At 45.0% G+C, this 21,382-nt stretch overlaps 1 protein-coding gene across 2 annotated transcripts in view; it reads right to left on the minus strand.

Annotated features, from left to right (window-relative positions):
• Positions 1-17,868, minus strand: part of SMC1A (structural maintenance of chromosomes 1A) — a 53,220-nt gene extending 35,352 nt beyond the window's left edge. The window contains exons 1-19 of one of the 2 annotated variants that reach the window (XM_037010379.2): positions 17,541-17,868; positions 13,325-13,513; positions 13,101-13,213; positions 11,931-12,134; positions 11,603-11,841; positions 10,696-10,954; positions 10,464-10,604; positions 9,579-9,661; positions 9,217-9,424; positions 8,106-8,291; positions 7,834-8,013; positions 7,588-7,734; positions 7,358-7,495; positions 6,417-6,533; positions 6,207-6,313; positions 3,974-4,115; positions 1,795-1,940; positions 1,551-1,704; positions 426-536 (exon numbers count right to left, since the gene is read on the minus strand). In XM_037010379.2, the coding sequence (XP_036866274.1) occupies positions 426-536; positions 1,551-1,704; positions 1,795-1,940; positions 3,974-4,115; positions 6,207-6,313; positions 6,417-6,533; positions 7,358-7,495; positions 7,588-7,734; positions 7,834-8,013; positions 8,106-8,291; positions 9,217-9,424; positions 9,579-9,661; positions 10,464-10,604; positions 10,696-10,954; positions 11,603-11,841; positions 11,931-12,134; positions 13,101-13,213; positions 13,325-13,513; positions 17,541-17,649 (2,973 nt within the window). In that variant the 5' untranslated portion in view covers positions 17,650-17,868. The remainder of the gene's footprint in view (positions 1-425; positions 537-1,550; positions 1,705-1,794; positions 1,941-3,973; positions 4,116-6,206; positions 6,314-6,416; positions 6,534-7,357; positions 7,496-7,587; positions 7,735-7,833; positions 8,014-8,105; positions 8,292-9,216; positions 9,425-9,578; positions 9,662-10,463; positions 10,605-10,695; positions 10,955-11,602; positions 11,842-11,930; positions 12,135-13,100; positions 13,214-13,324; positions 13,514-17,540) is intronic. The other variant, XM_017677493.3, reaches the window with a different exon arrangement.
• Positions 17,869-21,382: the final 3,514 nt, after the last annotated feature.

The following is a 21,382-nucleotide window of genomic DNA, read 5'->3' on the forward strand; positions in this document are numbered from 1 at the left end:
ACAGAAATTGTAGCTGAAGCTAGGGGAGTGAAAAAAATAGCCAGGATGGGAGAATGCCTGCCAAAGAAGAAGGAAAAAGTGCCTGTGAGAGCGCTGAGGAATACCAAAGGCCCATCTGTTCACTGTACAGAAGTATGTTGTGTGTGTGTCTGGGCTGAGACATGTACAGGCTTAGAAAGGGAAGACTGGCAGCAGGCAGGGACAGGGGTAACTGGGCATGGGAATGGAAGATGTGTGTATGTGTGTGTCTGTATGTGTGTGTGTGTGTTCATGTGTACATATAGGGGGAGACCCTGGATCACAACTCCCTTCTCTCCCTTGCAGCCTGTCTCTCTTTCTAGCTGTGGTCTACATGGGCTGTTGTGGGCTTACCCTCTCTCTGTACAGCTACGAAGATGTCCCCAACCCCTAAGGCTGATCCTCACCTTCAGATCCTCACACAGGTCACCATAGTCAATCTCGATGAGGGCCTCTCGTGCATAGATACTAGAAGTTCGCTGGGAACCACTCACAGAATCTTCCCCCTGGGAGCTACCCTGCAATGGTAAGAGGGAGTCAAATGGAGCAGACAGGCCATGAGTGCCCCTCTAGAGGGGACTGGGGGTGCCTCTGCAGCCTTCAGTGTCTTTGAGAAGCACATTGCTAGAAAGCACCTGTGGCAGAAAGACAGCAGCTTTGAAGGCAAAAAGACTTAAGTTCAAAGTTTGGCTCTAAAACTGACCAACAAGCCATGCTGTCAGATCCTGATTGACACTTGAATCCTGATTTAAACACAAACCTCCAATTGTAACATAGGACAATGTCTGCCTGGCAGGTCTGTGCTTAGGATCAGGAGTAATTATGTCATGTGTTACCATGATAGTGGCACATTGCTGGTGTTGAAAGTATTTTGTTGAATTAAACTGAAATGCTATTTGGGAAGTGGGGAGGGAGAAAGATGCAAGGGACTGAGCATCTCAGGTCAAAAACAAGATGTATACAAACCTCTTGGCAGTTAACATCCCACCCCCTTGCTACGAATCTTCACTGCCAGTGGATAGCATGCCTTGGCTCTAATGCCTAGTGTCCTTCCCTTTCCTATACTGAGCTTTGTCACCTCTGCATTGCTGATGTCCCTTACCCAACCCTCTTCTGGCCAATCTCCCTCACTGCAGCTAAGCTATCATTCCTCAAGCCCCCCCACTTCCATCTTCCTTTGCTCTTGGCTGATGTCCCTCCATTCCCATTCTTACCAATAACCATCACTTGCTAGAGCTAAGTGAGCTCAAGTCCGTAATGTTAATGAACAATTTCATCTTCTCCTGGCCTACCTCCCTCACCATTTATTGACAACAGCTCTATCCCCAGTTCAACTTTCTCCTGGAAAAGTACCTTTCACCTCCCCTGCCTTCACAGCCTCACCCTGTCTCACCTCCCCTGCATTCCTCATGCCCTATACCACCTCCACCCACTGTCTCTCTCTCTCACGAGCCCTCCCTCACTCTTTTTTATCCCCCATCCCTGGTTAATGTTGCTTATAGCCCACTCCCACCACCAGCCACAATACTCACCTCTTCCTGACTAATATCATCCATGGTGCCTTTAGACAGTGGCAACTTTATGTCCTGCATCTTGCAGGCCTGTAGCAGGTTGTGGCGGTCACTGCGCTTCTGCTCAAGTTTGGTCTCAATGGCTGTCACCTCCTTCTGTAAATGAGTCATTTCCCTAAGAAGGTCCAGAGAGAGAGGTAAGACTCAAATCCAGAGGCTGCCTGATCTACCTAGTTCCCCCAAACCCAGGCTTGAACCCACTCACTTGTTGGCGCCCCCCAGTTTCTTACGAATCTCCTCCATCTCATGATTCTTGTCATTCACCTCTGACTTCTTGGCAAGGTGCTGATTCTTCAGGTCTTGCAGCTGGGCCATGGTCTCATCTATGATCTTCATGTGTCTTTGCTCCTCCTGGTCCCAGTGGGAGAACAGGAAAAGAGGTGAAGGCTTTCCCGTCTCACCTTGGGATCTTTGCCACTTGCCACCTGCCCTTTCCACCAGACAGTTTGCTGGAGCCTCTATTCAATGAGCTCTGCTTTCACATACCACTGTCACACCTTGGGCTTCTTGTATCTTTTTCCAAATTATCTGCTTGTCCTCCCCTCCACACCCCCATTATGTAAGTTATCTGCTGTAGGAAGTTCAAAATATCAAAAAAGCATGAAGTAGGAGGGGAAAAAAATCACTTGTAATCCCACCAGCCAAACACAACCAATTAACATTTTAACCTATTTCTTCCCAGCATTGACTTATAGACAGCATTACATACCTAAGACTAGATTGAAATTAGAACTCTATATTCTGACTGTTATATTTAAGCATCTTTTCCACATCAAAACTATTGTCATAAGCAATATAACATAAGTATTTTTTTTAAACCCACACAAACAATACTGTGTATTTTCTATGAGTACCCACATATGAATGTAAAAACTATTAAAGTACACGCCTACAATGTCTGGAAAAATGCACAATACATGGGGATTAGCCCCAGGCAGAGTAAAGGCCCTGGGACTGGAGTGGCCAAAGGGGTGGTCTTAATTATAATGTTCTCATTTTTTAGAATGTTTTGTTTTCATTTTGATCTTAAAGTCACATAAAGGGGATATATCTGCAACTTACTCTCAAATGGCTCATAAAAATAATATGCACACATTAAGAGGGAATGTAAAAGCAAATATGATAACATGTTAATGATTGATGAATCTTAGTGATAGGTTGATCTTTGTACTATTTGTATAGGTACAGGTAGCATGTTGTACTTTTGTTCGTATTATTCTTCCAACTTTCTGCTAAATTTAAAATGATTTCAAAATAAAAAATAAAAAACTCATGGAAATGTAGATTTTGGATCATTGAGATGTCCACCTAGTCCTGCCCCAGAATTTCACTGCCCAATCTGCATTTACATTTAAGATTCCAGTGATACCAAAGAGGACTACTTTAATCAACAGGGTTGAATGAGGGGAAATCCCCCACCAAACCAACAACAAACATAAGCAGACATAAAAGTCAAATGATAAGCTCAAACCAAGTGAGGCCCAAATCACCTCAGGCAGGGGTGCTGTAATGAACAAAAGCTTTACAGGAATTTAAAGAAAAGGGGTGTGGGAAAAGTGAATCATCAGACAATACTCAGTGGCATAAGCAGGGTCAAAGGAACTGAGCCGTGGCCTTCTGCAGCACAGGCACTCTAGGAAAGGGACTCAGTTTCAGTAAAACACCATCATCCGCCGTACTGAATTAACGTGGTTGATTATAAAATTCAATTGGTTTTTCCTAGCTTTTTGGGTAAATGTTCTAAATGTGTATGTCTGTATATATTTAACGTTAAGGGTTTTTAAGCCAACGCTAGAGATATTAGATCTTTAAATGGGGTTTGTATATTATTGAAATTTGAAGACCATTAAACTATACAAAGCTTAGATGAATGTAGCATAATTTGCTAAATGCCTAAATCCCCTGGGGGCACTGGATAGTTTCCAATTTGGAAGTATAAATGCTAATAAACATCAACCTGTGTTCACAACCTGTGTCAGCATTTTGAGTTTCCTCAGATATTGTTGCAATTGAGGGGATAAATGTACAAGACTCTCAATGAATGGTGCCATATAGCCCAAGAATGTTGGTCTTGTGCACCACGGCCAGTATTAAGCATTATCCTTTCCTTTTACGTCTTGGGTAATGTAATAGGAAACAAATTGTACCTGATTGCGGCTCTAACTTACATTTCTCTGATTTCTAATAAGGCTAAATTATGTGTATGTATTTATGGTTTATGTGAATCTCTTCTTGAACTGTTTGTGCCACTGATTTTTCTTCCTGTTTATCTAGAACTTTCAATGAGAACTTTATAAATTATAGCTATTATCCTCTATCTATCATATCTCTTCCAATTTTTCCTCCCAGTGTTTAGTTTGTCTTTTCATGCTCTCCTTCCTTACCTTCTTGAGCTTTTCTATCTCATTTTCATCCTTTTTCACTGTCTGCTCCCACATGTGTACTTTATCCTGGTCCTCCTTCAGTTGGTTCTTTTCAAAATCCAATTGGATGCCCAAGCGAGTCTTCTGATTCTCAAACTCCAAACTGTGGGGAGAAAGGAGAACTAGGCCCAGGGTGTAGGGACTCAGTTACTACTCACTCACCATTCAGCTCATCCACCCATATCAACATGAAACTGTCGCCTTAAATTGGAGAAATAAGTTCCTCAGCCTAGATGTGTAGATATGGCACAAGGCAAGGGAGATTGGGCCAGACTACATTAATCCCCCTTTAAACACGGAAGGGCTCCAGAGCCCCGCTGAGTTCCTGGAAGGAAGCACAAAGAAGCCCATCTGAACCCACCAGCTATGATAATTCCTATTTATTAAGCTTCTGTGTACTTTACATACATTACTTCTAATCCTCTAATCAGCAGCTCCACAAGCAAGTGTTATTATCCTAATTTTATAAATGAGGAAACTTGCACCAAGAGGTAAAAGACCTTGCCTAAGGCCACACAGCTAGTAAATGGCACTGGTGAGACTGGAACCCAGGTCTAACACCAAAACCTGTGCTCCTCCTCATATGGCATCATTGCAATACCATGTGGTGGGGTAAGAGGATTGTATCCCAACTCTGCCATTTACTAGCACTGTAACTTCAGGCAAGTTAGTTATACTCTCCATGCCTATTTCCTCATATGTAAAATGAAGATAATAGTAGTTACCTCAGAGTTATTGGGAGATTTTTTGAACTAGTTAATGTGCATAGCAGCCCTTAGAACCAGGCCTGGAACACAGTAAATACTCAACAAATTTTAGTTACTATCATTATCACCATGTCCACAGCTGTATTCCTACTTGCCCAAGGACCTTGATTCTTTCCAACTACCACTCCCACACACACACCCCTGCCCAAAGATTCCAGAATCTCTAAGAGGCATAGCTGGAGTAGTAAAACAACATGGTGAAAATACTACATTCCTGTTATTGCCTTCTTCCCCATCTCTTCAGAAACTCAAAGAGTATGTAACCAACATACAGACACTAGCAGGCCAGGCAGGGCTAACTTCCAACTGCCCCCCCCAGTATGGTGTGACAGATGCTGCCAGATGTCATGCAAGGAGCTTAAACCTATTAGTCACTATAACCTAAATGGAATGTAATTAACTCTATAATTTTGAGCTATGCAATTTTAAGTCCAATCTAAGCATGATTCATAAAGCCCTCTGTGATCTGGCCCCTGCTGACCTCTCACCACTCCCACCTTCCTACTGACCCCACTGTTTTGCTCCAGACATTCAAAAGTACTGTTTCCAGTATAAGGCATGTTCTCTCACACCTCTGAGCATGCTGTTCTCACCACTTAGCACTCCCTTCTGTCTTCTGACTGGCTGGCTAAATCCTGCTTACTCTACAGGTCTCCAGTTCATCAGTCCTTGCTCTACAAAACTTTCCCGACAGTTGTAAGCACACTCTTAGTTTCTATTAAACTTTGTTGGGTTCCTCCCTTTCTCGTGCAGCTAAGCTACCCACAGTTCATAACACAACTTATAATCCCTGTCTGTGCAAGACCCTGACTTTGGCTCAGTCCCTGATTTCTACTTCCATTATCTTCCCTACAGTGAGCATGTACTCCTAAGTAACACACATGTATATACAGGACAAACTGGCACAACATAGGTACTCAAGAAAGGTTTGTTGAATGAGTTAATAAACTAAAGTGGGGAAGAGAGGAGAAACTGATGTTTTGTTCTTACTATTCTTCCAACCCAGAACTTCATTCCTCCTTCCCCACATTATCCATCAGGACAATGAGAACAATAAAAGCTAACTTGTACTGCTCTTCATAGGTGCTAGGTATAATGCCAGATACTTTATAAGGATTATTTCATCTGATCCGCCCAACAATGCTGTAAGACAAATAAGAAAACTAGAGCTCAGAGAGGGAACTGCCCAAGATAATGAGTTGGCAGCTAGGATTTTAACCCAGGTAAACCACATTTAAAGCTGGCACTGAACCACTAGATTATGCCACACTGTCTCTCTGATGTCCCTGTCCATTAAGGCTGACCTGCCATAAATGCCCATCATTCTAAGACCTGGGCCCTGCCTTATGATGGCATTTGACTTCCTAGGCTATCGGCTGGGGACTGAAGAGTATCTTATATCCTCTTCTACCCACATTTCCACCTACCGCTTCTTGGCAATTTCATTCTGTCGCTTCACCTTCTCTTCCTCAAACTCCCGGATGTTGCGCACTCCAATCTCCCTACAAAACTCTTCAAACACCTCATCCTCTACCTGCAGGGAGAAGCAAGGGAAGGCAAAGTCCCTCTGAGTCAGAGTGCTGTCAGTCTCAGTCCTACCCTGCTGCACATGCTGGCATGGCTCATCCCCTATCAACCTGGTTCATCTTCTCCTTCAAGTCTTTCATTTCCCTCTCTCGGCTCTGGATGATCCTCTTGATATCATTAATGCGAGGCCCAAAGTTGGCTAGCTCACTCTCCAGCTTGGACTTTTCCTGTAGGAAACAGGGTTGAGAGGGCAAAAGAGACCAGGATCCTTGGAGGAAAAGAACCACCCCAAGTGCATTGGCCTCATGGATAGGAAGGGCTAGTTCACATTCTGAGAGAATGTGACTTAGTACTGCCTCAGTCAGGGTGCCATCATCTCCCACTGGAACCATCACATGACTTCTGCCCCAGCCTCCAATTAACCAGCTTTTAATCCACAGGGCTGGGCACATGGTAAACAGCATTACTTACAGGTCCACGCTCCCTTATCTATAACCCTTGGAATTCAGGTTTTAGAAAAAGGCAAAATGGTATGTATACTATACACTGCATAGTATCTCCAGAGTGGTGTGGGGAAGCACCCCAAAATTAAAAACATTAATACACCTAGAAGAGTATCCCCACCCACAGGGATTGAAATGCCTATAGCTCACTTTCAATTCACTTTCAGAAGAAACCCAAATATTTGCTGAATGAATCATTCTAATAATAGCACCTAACATTTACTGAGCACTTACTGGGCATGAAGAATCAGTCTAAGCACTTTACATGTACAAACTCATTCAATCTTTGCAACAATCTATAAAGCAGGTATTATTCTAACTCCCATTTTACAGACAGAGACAAAAAAACTGACACTGACAGGCTAAACAATTTGCCTCATATCATACAGAGTCAAGATCTGAACCCCTGACTGACTCTGCCATGCTTGGTTCTCTGGAGCAGGCCAGGAGGTGAGATGGACATCAGACAAGTCCCCCACTCCCAGAGAAACCTTGGCTGGGAATGTGAGGATTGTCTCTGGAGGACAGTGCTGAAGGCCAGACCCCACCTGCAGATTCAGGGCTAGATGTCTTGTCTTGGTCTGTTCTAGGTCACTCTGTGAGTACTTAAGCCGCATCTGCAGTCCATGGGCCTGAGACTGAACCTGTCGTAGCTCTGCTTCTTTTCGCTTTGCCTTCATTTGCTCCTGAAGTGGACAAGAAGGGCTAGGTAGTCAGGTGACCAGACAGCCTGGGCTTGGGACCCCAAGTCCTAGGGATAGCACTGCCAGTGGCTTACTTTCAGCTCCTCCGTCAACCGCTCCTTCTTCTCTTTCAACTTGTCTACCGCCTTCTCATCCCAACGCCGCGCCTTGGCCTTCAGGTCACTAGCCCCACCAGAGATCACTCCTGACTTCTGGAACAGGGTGCCATCCAGTGCCACTGTCTACACAGTGGAGAGGAGAGAGGAGAAGGGGACAAGCTGGACAGAGGCATCTCTAATACTAAGTCTGTCTAGCTCCACTGTGAGCAGGGGGATCCCTACCTTGTGGCGCTGGTGGCCCCCAAAGGCAATGCGGCGGGCATCCTCCACGTTGTCACAGACGAGGGCATTCCCACAAGCGTACTGCAGGGCCTTTTTGATGTGAGGTGGCTCATACCGAATCACATCAATCACCAGCTTGGCCCCCTTCAGCTCCCGGAGTTTTTCATCTGTAGGTTTCACCTGTGGGAAGACGTCCAGTTAGTGGCAGAATATGGGAGGCCAGAAGGAAGGACCCCCTCCCACGGTCTTGACCCCATCCCCACCAGCCTCACCTCCAGGTAGTCAAGAGGCAAGAAGGTCTCGGGTTCACCACGCTGCTCCTTGATATACTGAATGCAGTCCCGGCCTGTCTTCTCTGAGTCCACAATAATGGCATCCATGTTCTTGCCCAAAACCTTGGTCACAGCAATCTGATACTTCTTTTGTGTTGGCTGGCAGAGGTCAATGAGGCGGCCGTACTGAGGAAAGTCAGAAGAGAAAACTAAAGTATGAGGCTTTTGGGAACTGGCTGAGGAACCTGAATTCCCAGCTTGGAAGACCAGATCTGTATGAGGAACATAGCCCTCATGCTATGAAAGAAAAACCTACTCTGGCCTCAAAGCAACAACTTCAGGCAGTCATGTCGCAATCCAAAATCACCTTTTTAAACCTCACTTTTACCATATCAGGACCACTGCTACCCCAGGCACTATGCCATATACATTAGTTCAAATTCTCACATGCATCCAGCAAAATAAATCTTTTTTCCAGCTCACTTTCCCACACCCCTCAAACCAATCATGGTTCCCTAACAACTATCAGACAAATGGTAAGATCTTCAAGGGCAGCGACTGAGCCTAATTCATCTTTATAAACTCCTCAGCGGTATCTAGACAAGAAATCATGAAATATTTGTAGAACCAAATTAAGTTGAACCCAGGAATGGGATTATAGCAAGAGGGATAATATTCAGGGAACCTGGAAACTCAGGATTTGGTTCAAGAGGCCAAGAGATCTGATAAAACCTAGGATGTCCCTACATGTAAACAGGCCAGTTGGTACTTGCCAGGGGAGCTCATATCAAAGCTTGCACAGAGTTACTTCCTGGGAGGCTAATCCATGGCCCCTCCCCCTTCCAAAGGGCTCTCTAGTTTCCCCACCTCCCACAGAGGAGTGGGTATAGCAAGACAAAGCACTCAGGAAGGTACAACTGGTGTGATGAAAGGAACATGAGGCTAAGAGTCAGAACAAGTTGGGTCTGAATTGCAGTTCTTTCACTTATAAGATGTGCGGTTTGGGGCAAGTCATTTAACTTGCAAACCTCACAGGGCTGCTGAGAAAATTATCTGACAGTGAGTGGTGAAGAGTAAGTGCTCAAGAAATGAGTCCCCTCTCCACTCTTACCACAGACCCAGGATACAGGCGCTTGATGCTTTCCATAATCTCTGCCTTTCGCTGCTGGCGACTGCTTTCCTGGCGATCAATGCGGGCATCCCCGAGCTGCTCCATCACCTGGTTCAGCTCTTTATTGATCTCATCAATTCGCCGCTTGGCCATCTCCACCTCCTCTGTCAGCTCCCCTTCTAGCTTCTTCTGCTCCTCTAGGGACTGCCTACAAAGTGAGGGAACACAGGGATTACCCTGGTTGGTTAGGAAATGTTCCTGGCTAACAGGAATTCTGGGGTTCCCATCCAGGGAGGGGCAGGACAGGGAGCGTTCACAAGAACAGGCCTGGAAGCAGAAGGGAAGATTGCAGAGCCACATACTTGCTAGTCATGATGTATTCCTCCAGTTTCTCAATCCGCTTCTGATTCTCTTCAATCTCCCGCAGCTTTTGCTTGATCTTGGCCTGGAAGAGAAACAAATACACCTTACCACCAGGGACTGAGCAAGTTAACTCCAAGACCATGGGGCCTTGGCTTACACCCACTATGTGCCCACTCACCCAAGAGCCTAACAGTCCAGGACAATCTGTCACTAATGCAGGAGGCCTATTAAAAAGCAGACACACAGACGGTGTTCAGGGTGACTCTTAACTGATGGGGCCTCCCAGGGACCTATGAGATGCTGACACAGAGTTCTCCCCAGCCTGAGCTAAACTTCCTCACCAATCAGTGAGGCTCAAACCGAGGCAAAGCTTAGCTTTCTGGGCCTTTCTACACCTGTTTTCTCATCTGTAAAATGCAGGCAACCTCCACTTACATATTAAGTGCTTAATATAGGGTAGCTATTAATATTAATGCCTACCACCTTGTTTTAAATACTTAGAAGAAGTGCTTAGCAGAATGCCTGGAACACTGTGGATTCCTGGGGCACTATAACAACTTTCTCTTATTGTTATTGTTTTACTATTATTGCTATTAGGCAATAAGTGAAGTACACATGGTAAGAGTGTGAGCTTTAGAGCTAGACTGCTCAGGTTCATATCCTTGCACCACTTAGTGATGTGACCTTAGGCAAATTATTTTACTTCTGTGTTTTAGATTCCTCATTTGGAAAATGAGGGATTAAATCAGTAAATACTTGTAAAGTACAGTGCCTAGCACACAGTTGACTGCTCACCAGGTGTTAGGTATATGTCATTACTGTTAGGACTATCATTACCTCCTTTTCTCTGGGCCATCTTCCCTAATCTTATAACACATGCCCACCTCTGTCTCTACTTTCTTCCGCTCTTCCAGATCCAGCCGGTCCTGGTCAGCTTTCTGGTCTCTATTAAACTTCTCCAGCTCCTGAGCCAGGGTAGCTGCTCTCTTGCTGGCTTCTTCTTTCAACCGGTGGTATTTCTTCACCTGTTAGAGATAGAGAAGGTGGTCAGGGATGACCAAGCCAGTCTGTTCAGCCCAGTGTTTTCCCCACCCCCTCAATCCTGCCAGAACTTACTTGATTCTCCTCCAGAGTCAAGTCTCTGCCTTGACTCTGACTCTCCTCTTCCATCCGTTCCTCAAACTCCTGCCGGGCTTTCTCCACCGACAGCATCTCCTTTTCCAACTCATCCATGTCACCTTTACGCTTCTTATAATGCTTCTGAGCATTCTGTAGAGACTTCTTGGCTGCTTCCAGCTTCTTGATTTTGTGGGAGGTATTCTCCTTGGCTTTGATGTATTGAGGCCGCTTCTGGTTCAGTTCTGAGTCCTTCTCTCTTATGGCAGAGGGAAGGGGGAAAACCAGTTAGCACCATGGGAGAAGGGAGGGTTCCCAGGTTTTTTCCTCAGAGAAATGGGGACCTGAGCCCTGCCAGCCAGCCTCAGGGAACTGCCTAAAAGAATAAGGGCTGATATCCCACAGATCCTCAGCCAAGGGGCAATCTGACTAGTCCCTGGAATGGGTGGCTTCAGCCACTCCTAAGGTAAAGCTACCACCCCGGCTCAACTCTAGCCAAGCCAGACCCCTCAGTAACAACTCCCAAGCACACCCTGTGTTCACTTAGTTGTCTCTCATCCTATCTAACCCTTTCAAATTCCTGTCCTTTAAATGTCTTGCTCCAATTTTCTTCTTCTAGGAAAGCACTCCCAGACACTCCGGTAGATGGGCCTCCCATCACTACCTCTTGCTTGGCAAGGCCACCACCCTTTCAAGTCCTCAGTCTTCCAAATATGAACTACCCAAAGTCTGTGTAGTTAAATACTCTAATTGTCTAAAATGCATGTCAAGAAATGTGCCTGGTTCTGGCCAAAGCAAATCAAGGGAAAGAGAGAAAACAAGTATGGGCAATGGACTGCCTCTAGGCTCAGAGGATCCCTAGGAAGCAGTACAATCTTTTGGTTTCCCGCCCAGGCCTGCCTCTTACTTGATCTCCTTCTCAATCTGCTGCTGCTCCCTCATCATTTTGCCCAGTTCCTTCTTCTTCTCCTTCAGCTCATCTTCTACCTTGTCCATACGCTTCTTGTCCTTCTCGATCTCCTTGTTCTTAGAGGCCAGTTCCTTATTGAGCTTCTCAATTTCCACTTCATTATGATAAAGCTTAAAGAGCTGCAGCTGAACCTGAGCTCGCACTACCTCGTCCTTCAGGCGCTGGTAGCGGTCAGCCTGTGCAAATAGGGACATAGATGCAGGGGTGCATCAGTAAGGCACTGCCCTCATCCTGGCCCCTCAGAACCCAAAGCTAGCCCACCTACCTCTTCTTTTTCCTGTTTGGCCTCTTTGCGCTCAGCTGCGATGTTTTTTTTACGATGATAATTAAACTGAGTGTCCTCTTCAGCCTTTACCATTTCCTTCTTTCGCTTGTCATATTCCTGGGCCAGCTCCCCAGAGCGACTGATCTCTTCAAATAGAGCTGTCCTCTCTTTAGGGTTCTTCATGGCAATAGATTCCACAGCACCCTAGTAAAGGTCAAAACACTCTCCCCACTTAGACGCTAGCCAGCTCTGTTCCCCCTACCCACTCCCACCCAATCATTCAGAAAAAGTTCACTGACTCTCCCACTGCATGCCACATTTCACATTGGGCTTTGAGGACACAATCCTTGCCTTTTGAGGTGCATGGGGAGCAGAAGAGATGGAAGCAAAGACAACACCATGTGTTACATGCAGTGACAGAAGCAGCACAGAAGGAGGACTAAATGAAGCGTGGGGGCAGGAGACTGGCAGGCTTCCCAAAGTTGACAACTAAACTGAGTTGGAAGATAGGGAAGAACTAACCAAGAAAGTAAGAGAGAAGAGGTTATCCCATGGAGAGGAAAATTAATATGCAAAGGCCTGCAGGCCAAAGAAAGCAGGTGAATTTGAGGAGCTGTAGATGATTTAATTAGGCTGCAACAAGGCTGGAGGGGAAGAATATTGGTAAATGAGGCTAGTGAGGTGGGCAAGAACCAAAGGATGATGTGTCCTGAATGACAGGAGCTTGGATTTCATGCTAAGGCAATGGTTCTCAAACTTTTAGTGTGCATTATAATGCCTGGGGAACTTGGTAAAACACCAATTGCTGGGCCCCACCCCATAGCTCTGCATATCTAGGTCTAGGATTGGGTCTGAGAATGTGCATTTCTAATATATCTGTACCCAGTTGTGCTGATTTGGAGACTGCAAAGAACTACCGTTATAAGGCAATGAGAAGTCACTGAAATGTTTTAAGGAGAGAAAGGGAAGAAGGTTTGTGTGCTCATAAGATGAAGCTGGCCTAGGAGATGAACTGGAAGGTGCCAGACTGGAGGCAGGAAGCCCAGTGAGGAAGCTGTTTCATTAGTTCACGGGAGAGATGATGTAGCCAGAGATAGAGAAGGCCCAGTGGGGATGGAACAAGAGTTGGCAAAAAGCAGATAGCCAATAATTATTTTAAAAAATGCCCACCTGGAAAACGAGGAAGTTACGAGCTTTGATGAGAATGCCCAACTTCTCTAATTCCTCACTGTACTCATGTAGCTGGACCACTTTGTTGTTGATCTTGTACTCAGAGGAACCCCCTATGAGACAGTGCATGAGTCAGCCAAGGATCAGGCTTCCCTCCTACCTCAGCCAACTAGTCTAGCCACCTCCCAGGACCCAAGGAGAGCCTTCTGACCAGCCTCACCCACCAACAATGACACGGGCAAAGGTGCGGTCCTCAGCACCCTCCTCAGAGTAGACCATGCTGACAAAGGCCCGGTTGGCAGCTGGCTTGCCCACAGGAGCTCCATGGATCAGGTCCCTCAGGGTCTTTACCCGCAGGTTGCTGGTTTTCTCACCCAACACAAAGCTGATGGCATCCATGAGATTTGACTTACCTAAGGGAGGAGGGGACAACACAGAAGAGGGAAATCAGGAATAAGGGGAAAAGAAAAAGAATAAAGGGGAAATTGAGAGGAATAGGAATGTTCCTAAGCTCTCAGTACTCAGTCCCTGTAAAGACTGAGCCCAACCAAAGCCCTGGGTCAAAGGCTTAGAAAAACAGTCCCTCTACCATTATTACTTAGAGCAGTCAAAGACTAGAACTCTGTCTAAGGAAATGGTACAGTCACAAAATGGATTGTTCTACAACCTTCAGTGACATGGGGAAATGTCTACAACAGGAGAAACAAAGCAAGATATAAAACTCCATATAGTTTGATCTCAACCAAGTTTAAAAAACAAAACAAAACAGGGCTGAGGAAAGGGGGAAATGGGGAGTTGTTTACTGGGTACTGAGTTTCAGCTTTGCAAGATGAAAAAGTTCAGATCAGTTGTACAACAATGTAAGTACACTTAACACTACTGAACTATACACCTAACAATGGTTAAGATGGTAAATTTCATGTTGTGTATTTTACCATAATTTTTTAAAAGGTATATTCCTTTTATGATACAATATAAAGCACACAGCATCATCAATGAAGTATCTTGCCAAAAACATTTAACCTGAATCTAAACAAGCCTTTAGACCTACCTTCCAGTTTACAGGAAATACGGCAGTTAGAGGAACATGGTAAATGACACCATGAGGAAACCTTAAGACAAACACAGAATGTGGAATATTCTACAAGACAACTGACTGGTCTTTTCAGAAAGTCAATGTGTAATTAGAAAGACTGGGAGAATATTCGAGAGCACAAGAGATTATTGAGACATAAGCAAAGGCAGTGTGTGAACTTTGATTGGATCCTATAGTTAAAAAAAAAGTCAAAAAGACATTTTGGGGAGCCATTAGGGAAGCTTGAGTATAAACTGGATAATTGATGGCATGAAGAAATTAGTTTTCTTAGGTGTTATAATGGTATATTGGTAATACAGGCGAATGATGATTTTAAGACATGAATGCTGAATCCCTTAAGGGTGAAATGCCATTAAGTCTGCAACTTACTTTCAAATGATTAAGCAAAACACACATACATGTTTGAAAATTTTCATAATAAAAATTTGGGGAGAGGAAAAGGCATAGGAAAAAATACATGAAAATGAAAATAATGTAACAGTGGTTGCTTCCAGGAGGGAAAGTAGGTAACAAGTCAGGGAAGGGAGGGTGTCTTTTTACTGTACATCCTTTTGGATTTAAAAAAAATTTTATACCATGTACATGTATTGCTATTCAAATAAATAAAGAGTTCTTACAGCAAAAGTTATCTTTTCAGTAGTGGAGTCACAGTTCTAACTTTCCTCATTTTAGGCTCAAAAAAAAGAATATTTTTAAAATTCAGACTGGGGTTGGGGCTAGAAAAGTTTATCTACAAGTTCTAGCTCAATATTCTCCCCAAACATGTTATATAACCTTGAACTGAGGACCTGATTTCCAACACCTTTCTACCCAGCTATAAAACTGGCAACCCATGCCATGTCCTTCCACAGAGGCCATACAAAACAGTGATTAAGACTTGGGTTCTAGTCCAATAGCTCAGGTTCTAATCTTAGTTTCACTACTTCTTAGCTGACTTTCCATTCCCTTCACCTGGAAAATGTGAAAAACCATGACTCGTAGGTAAAGCATCTAAAGCAATGTTTGGCACATAGTTCTCTGTTAGAGTGGCAGGCGCACAGGTTTTGAAGTATAACAGGCATGGGTTCTAACCCTGGCTCTAAGAATCAGTTAGTATGCAAGTGATCACAACCCTTTGTGCTTCAGTCTTCTCAGCTATAAAAGAAAGGTAATAGTTTCTCCCTCCTAGGGTTGAGAATTTAAATGTAAAGAGTCCCAATAAATAAAGTACTTGACACACAGCAGGTGCTCAATAAATGACAGTCCTTTCAAAACACAAATCTGAACTCAGCTTTGTCTCCATCATCTCAGCAGGAACTAGCACATCATGCAGATCAGGAGTCAGCCTTTCCGGCACCATTTCCAACCTTTGTGCTTCTCCCATGCTCTTCAGGGATGGTAAGAACACCTCACAAAACATCTTGCCATCATTCAATATTGTAAACATTTTTATAACATGTATTATGAGTGTCTTCTTTGGACCACTCGTAGCATAGACAAGTGATGAAGATACAAAAATATATACCATGAATACAAGTAAATAAACGTTAATGCGTACCAAGTATCTACTATATGCCAGAAAGGAAGAGCAATTCCCTAAGGGGAATCAAGAATGGCTTGTGGACACAGACACTGAAGAATGGGGGTTGGGGGGGAAGAGAGTGAAACCAAGGGCCTTTTTGGAACAGCTAGGTATACAAATCTACCCATGCTGAGGGGACTGAATGCAAAAATGTGTATCATGGCTCTTTCCACGGGGACCACCATACCAAAATCCCAAGAAACTGGAGAACACCAAGCATTAGTCCTCTAGGTCAGTGGTTCTAAAAGGATGTGGGGGATGGTAATTCCCCCCCACCAACCCCCACCCCACCAGGGGACATTTGGTAATGTCTGGAGGCATTTTTCATTGTCACACTTGGGGGGGTAGGAGTGCTGTCCTCTAGCAAATAGAAGCCAAGGATGCCACTAGTCACCCTGTAATGTACGGGATGGAAACCACAGCAAAGAATTATCCTGCAGGAAATGTCAGTAGTGCCACTGTTCAGTAACCCCACTCTACAAAGAAAGCCAAACCCAAGTAAGACTCCAGGGAAGGTCCTCAGTTTGAGCTGCTTCAGCAAGGGCAGCCCCTCAGGCTAGGAAATGATTTAGCTTGAACACCTCTGGGGTGGAGGATTCCAATCAACCTGCTTGTGGAGGTAGATGGGAGGAATCCATGGTCTATGAAGGTGGATTGGTCTATCTTCATTTAGAGATGTAGAATTAAAAGACGAAATAGAGGCTTTTTCTGACCAACTTTTTTTCTTCCAGTTTTACTGAGATATAACTGGCATAAAGCATTGTATTTATTTCACACATACAAGATAATGGTTCCATATTTGTAAATATTGAGAAATAATTCCCACAGTTAGTTTAGTTAACATCCATCAACTCACATAAACACAGTTACGTTTTTTTCTTATGATGAGAACTTTTAAGACCTATTCTAAGCACTTTCAAATATACATTACGGTACTGTTAACTACGGACCACTCCTAAAGGCGCCCAAAGACTCAAGTCACTCTATCACAGCAACCTAATTTCCTGCATAGCACTTAGCACAGCTAAAAAATGAAATCATTTCCTCCTTTATTATCGTCTTTCCCCTCTGGAATGGAAGTTCCCTGAAAACATGGCTTACTCTATTTCTCCGCTATTGCCCTAGCACCTTGAGTAACTCCTTATGAAACAGTAAACATACAACAAATTTGGCAAACGAATGAGTTCTGTCTCTTAACGGTTTCAGTATTGGCAAAGGGGTGCGTTCTAGGAATCCCCACCTCTGAGATAGGACTGAAATTCAAAACTGCCGCCTCCCCAAAGAGTAAAGAAAGGAAGAATTGGAGCGTACCAATGCTAGACAGGAGGGGGAGTTGTCTGAGGCAGAAGTGTACCGTTTGGGACCGGAGCCATGGAAGGGCTACCAGCGGTCCCACATCTTCCGGAGGGTTCAAACAAGGCGGGGAAGCCGGAAGGAACCACCTGGTCTGGCGGGGTATCTGAGCTGCCAGTGGCCGGCAGCTGGCTCGGAACGCGCCACTTTTGGCGGGAGGGGACAGTGGGCGGGGTAACCTACAGTTGGGCCAGTACCACTGCAGCCCGAGCGGAGTCTCCCAAACAGCGGGCAACTGACACCTGGGGAAGAGGTTCAACTCAGGCCACCCGAACGGGGAGAGCAAGTTCCCGCCGAGCGCCCTCAGGAGGACATGGAACCTGTTAGGTTTCGTGACATTTCAGGTTGCACGGGCTGGGCTGTACTACTCTGCTGCCGGATAGGGGATCCAGGCTGGGACGGGTGCAGGGCCGCAGCGGGTTTATCTCACCAGAGCCATTGGGTCCAATGATGGCAGTGAATCTCTGAAACGGTCCGATAATCTGTCGACCCTTGTACGACTTAAAGTTCTCGATCTCAATCAGTTTCAGGAAACCCATGACGGCAGCAGCACCAGCAGGGGTACGAGAGGCCGCGCCGCCCGCCCGGGAACTGGGACAGCCCGCGCGGGAAATACCGCAGTGCAGGCCGGGCGTGCAGCAAACCTCGCGAGAATAAGTTCAGGCGGAACGGAACTTCCTGCTTCCGGCGCGAGCGGGAACCATGGGTGGGGCCCTCCGGCGGGCAAGAAGGTTTTGTTGATCCGTTGCCAGGGCACGAGTTTTTGAGGAGTTCGGATTGTGCTGCCCAGTTCTTTTGTTGCGTGTTCAGAAACAGCTGCCCTAGCCCACCGAGTCGGAGAGGAGGCGGTTCCTGGAGGATTCTGCAGCTTTGGGATCCGAGGAAGCAGGCGGGACCGGAACCCAAGCTGGCTAAGACGAATCAGAAGTCACCGCAGGGTTATGCCCTAGGGCAAGAGGAAGGTGGGAGCTCGGCTGTGACTTTAGCGTGGCCGGCCGGAAGGCTCAGACAGGAACGGTGTCAGGAATTTGAAGGACCCCGGGGAGCCGAGGGCTGTACGGGCAGGAGGGGCCAGCGGGAGGATTCAGTATTAGGTGAGCTCAGACCTTGCTGAGGGTGGAGTGGGGTAGAGATACAGGTGGGATGGGGTGGGGGTGGGGGAGGAAGGTAGGGTGTGAATGGAGATGAGGCTATTCTGGAGCGACAGGAATGCAGGCTAAGGAAAGCTATGGCCAGTAGTACTGCCCCTATTCCCTGCCTGCCTCCGGTTCCTCCACGCAGAGTTCAGAGACTATCGCGATAGCCCAAGAATAGTCTTGGACCTGAGCCAATCCGGGAGCTTCAAAATTGGGGCTCCTTGCTGAGAAAGGAATTTTGTGTGAATCTGAGAGTCAGCGTCCATAAGCCAGTGCTCTCCACCTCTGCCCTTTCTTCCCTTCTGCGCACTTTCTCCCTCTCTCTTTTCTTGCCTCAATCCCTATCCCATTACTTGACATCCCACTGCCCCATCCCTTGCTTCCCCCTTCCTGTTCTCTCTCTGCTTACCATCCTCCACCCCATCAACCTCCCTGTTGCCCCTCTTCCTTTCTCCTCCTCTGCCCCCCGACTCTGCCCTCTCCGTCCCTTTCCCCTTCCTGTTTCCCATCCTTTCTATCCCTCTCCTCCATTCCCTCATTCCCCTATCACCCTATACCTGCTAATACTAAGGCCATGGCCTCAGCAGTCCAAGAAACTTAAAATGTTTGTGGAATCTTTCCCTTCAGTGACTTTGCATTGTGGTGACAGATGGAATGAGTAGGCTGGGTTTGGTGTTATACTTAGACGTGGAAAGGGTTTGGTGGTTGTCATAGCCATTATTATAGCTATTTTTAAAATGTTGTCTGGAGGATGGGAAGAGTCTTAAAGTCTCAGGACAAGTCCAGGAAAGTGAGAAAGCTTGGTTGATGGAATCTAGTAGAGGATCCATAAATGAATTCAGCTGGGAGAAACAGTCACAATCAGGCTGAGGGAATAAAATGACCAAAGGACAGCAATCTCATACAATTAACAGGAGCTATATTACTCCATTTAAAAAGATGAGATGGGGCTTAGAAGACAAAAGTCAAACTGCATCCTCACCACACACCATATACAAAGTGCAATTTCAAATAAATTAGAAACTTAAAAAGGCAAAACTTTAGAAATTTTAGAAGAATACATAGGGGAGTATCTTTACAACCTCAGGATGTCTTAAATAATGAAGGTTTCTAAGCATAAAGAAGAAGATTGGTAAATGTGACTACATTCAAATTCATCCAAATTGTAACATAAAAAAGTGAAAACAAATAAGTGCACACAAGAAGCTTCTAATATATTGATACTGTTCTATTTTATGGGTTCTGCAGAGGGTTCACAGGTGTTCACTTTGTTGTATTGCTTCCTAACATAAGTGTGTTAATCATGTTCCTTGTATGTGTCAATTGTTACCATAAAATTGCCACAAAGTAAGTCAAGTAAAAAGGCAAACCACAGATGGGAGATATTTGCCACATGTAAACTAAGAAATAACTAGTGTGTGAAATACAGAAGTAACTCCTAAACTTAATAAGAAAAGGAACAACATAATTTTTAAATAAATGAACATAGGACATGAATGGGCACTTTACAAAAGAGTAATCAAAAATGGCCAAAACACACATGAAAAGATGTGCAACCTCATCAGCAATAAGGAAAATTGCAATTAAAACTGATAATTACAATTTCATACCCACAAATTGGCAAAAACTAAAAAAATCTGTAATACCAAAGTTCTGGTAAGGACGTGGAGTGACTGGAGTTTTTATACACCACAGTGGAAGTGTTAATTGGCACAGTCATCTCCTTGAAAAACAACTTAGCATTATCTTGTGAAGTTAAATACACTTAGCCCTATGAGCCAGCACTTCCACTCCTAGGTATAAGCTAGAAAAACTTTCCTGCCTGCATATATATCTCTTTTAAAAATCTGCAGGTTCTTCCTCCCTCTTTTTCTCTTGTAATTAAAAAAAATAAGGTGGCTTGTTTGTCCTTCAGAATCCTAGTCTCTTGAACCCACTTCAGTACGGCTTTCATCCCCACACACCAAAAATGTGCTTGTCAAGGTCATCGGCAACCCTCATGTTTCTAAGTCAGCCGGTTCTCAGTCCCCATCTTAACACATCAGTTGCTCACTCCTCCCAAAAGCAGTTTCTTCACTTGGCTTCTCTGAGCCCACACTCCTCCTCTGCCAAAGACTACTCCACCTTAGCCTCCAGTGCTAGCCCAGCCTCTCCCCGGCTACCCTGGGGCATTCTTATCCATCTATACTCACTCCCTCATAGCTTTAGATGCCTTTGTATTGGTCAGGATAAACTAAATTATGCTGAAATTGTAGGATCTGAAGAATCAAAAGTTAGCATAAGTACAGCCATCTTAAAGGCTTAAATACCACCCCCTAACCTAGAAGGAGGAAAATTATTAGAATCTTGAAAAACAAGTTAGTCAGCCAGTGTTAAATGTAGTGACCTTTAGTTAGCTGACCTCAAATCAGTTAATCATACACACCAAGCTTATCTTGCTAGAACCACCCTAAACATTCCGAAGATAATCTTATCTAACCAGACCCCAGGATGTAGCCCCAGCCAAAGATTTATGTGTCTATGAAAAAACACTGTATTGTGATTGTGGAAAATGTTGCCCCCTTTGAAAATGCTATAAAACCTTCTGGCTTTGTGTGCTCAGAGTCCTTGTTGAGACCAGCTGCTTCGGGCTAACTTGGACCCCAGCTAGCTGGTTCCTGAATAAATTCCTCTTGCTTATTGCATCAAGAGACGCCTTCCGTGTGTGATTTGGGGCGGCGTCCTTCTCTGGGAGAAACCAACAAAATTACAAAGAATCCCCAAATCTCAACAGCTTAGGAAAACTTATTTCTCATTCATGATTCTTGTCTTGTGGGTTGGCTACATCTCTGCTCTATGTCATCATTCCAGGACAGAGGCTGGAGGAGCAGCCCTTACCTGGGACATTGTCAGCCTCATGGCAGAGAGTGAAGAGAAAACCGGGCCATCACATAATAGCTCTTAGTTCTGCTTGGGAATGGCATGTGTCAGCTCTCGCATAGCAGAGGGCAAAGCAAATTACGTGGCTAATCTTGAGGGCAATGAGATAAGGATTATACAGAAGGTATAATCCTGTAGAGAGAAGCAGCATATCTTTTTGAATAATAAAATTTGCCATATCACCTGTGTGCTATCAACGGATATCTAATAGGCCTCT

The sequence above is a fragment of the Manis javanica genome, chromosome X (assembly GCF_040802235.1).
Source record: "Manis javanica isolate MJ-LG chromosome X, MJ_LKY, whole genome shotgun sequence".
NCBI lineage: Eukaryota > Metazoa > Chordata > Mammalia > Pholidota > Manidae > Manis > Manis javanica.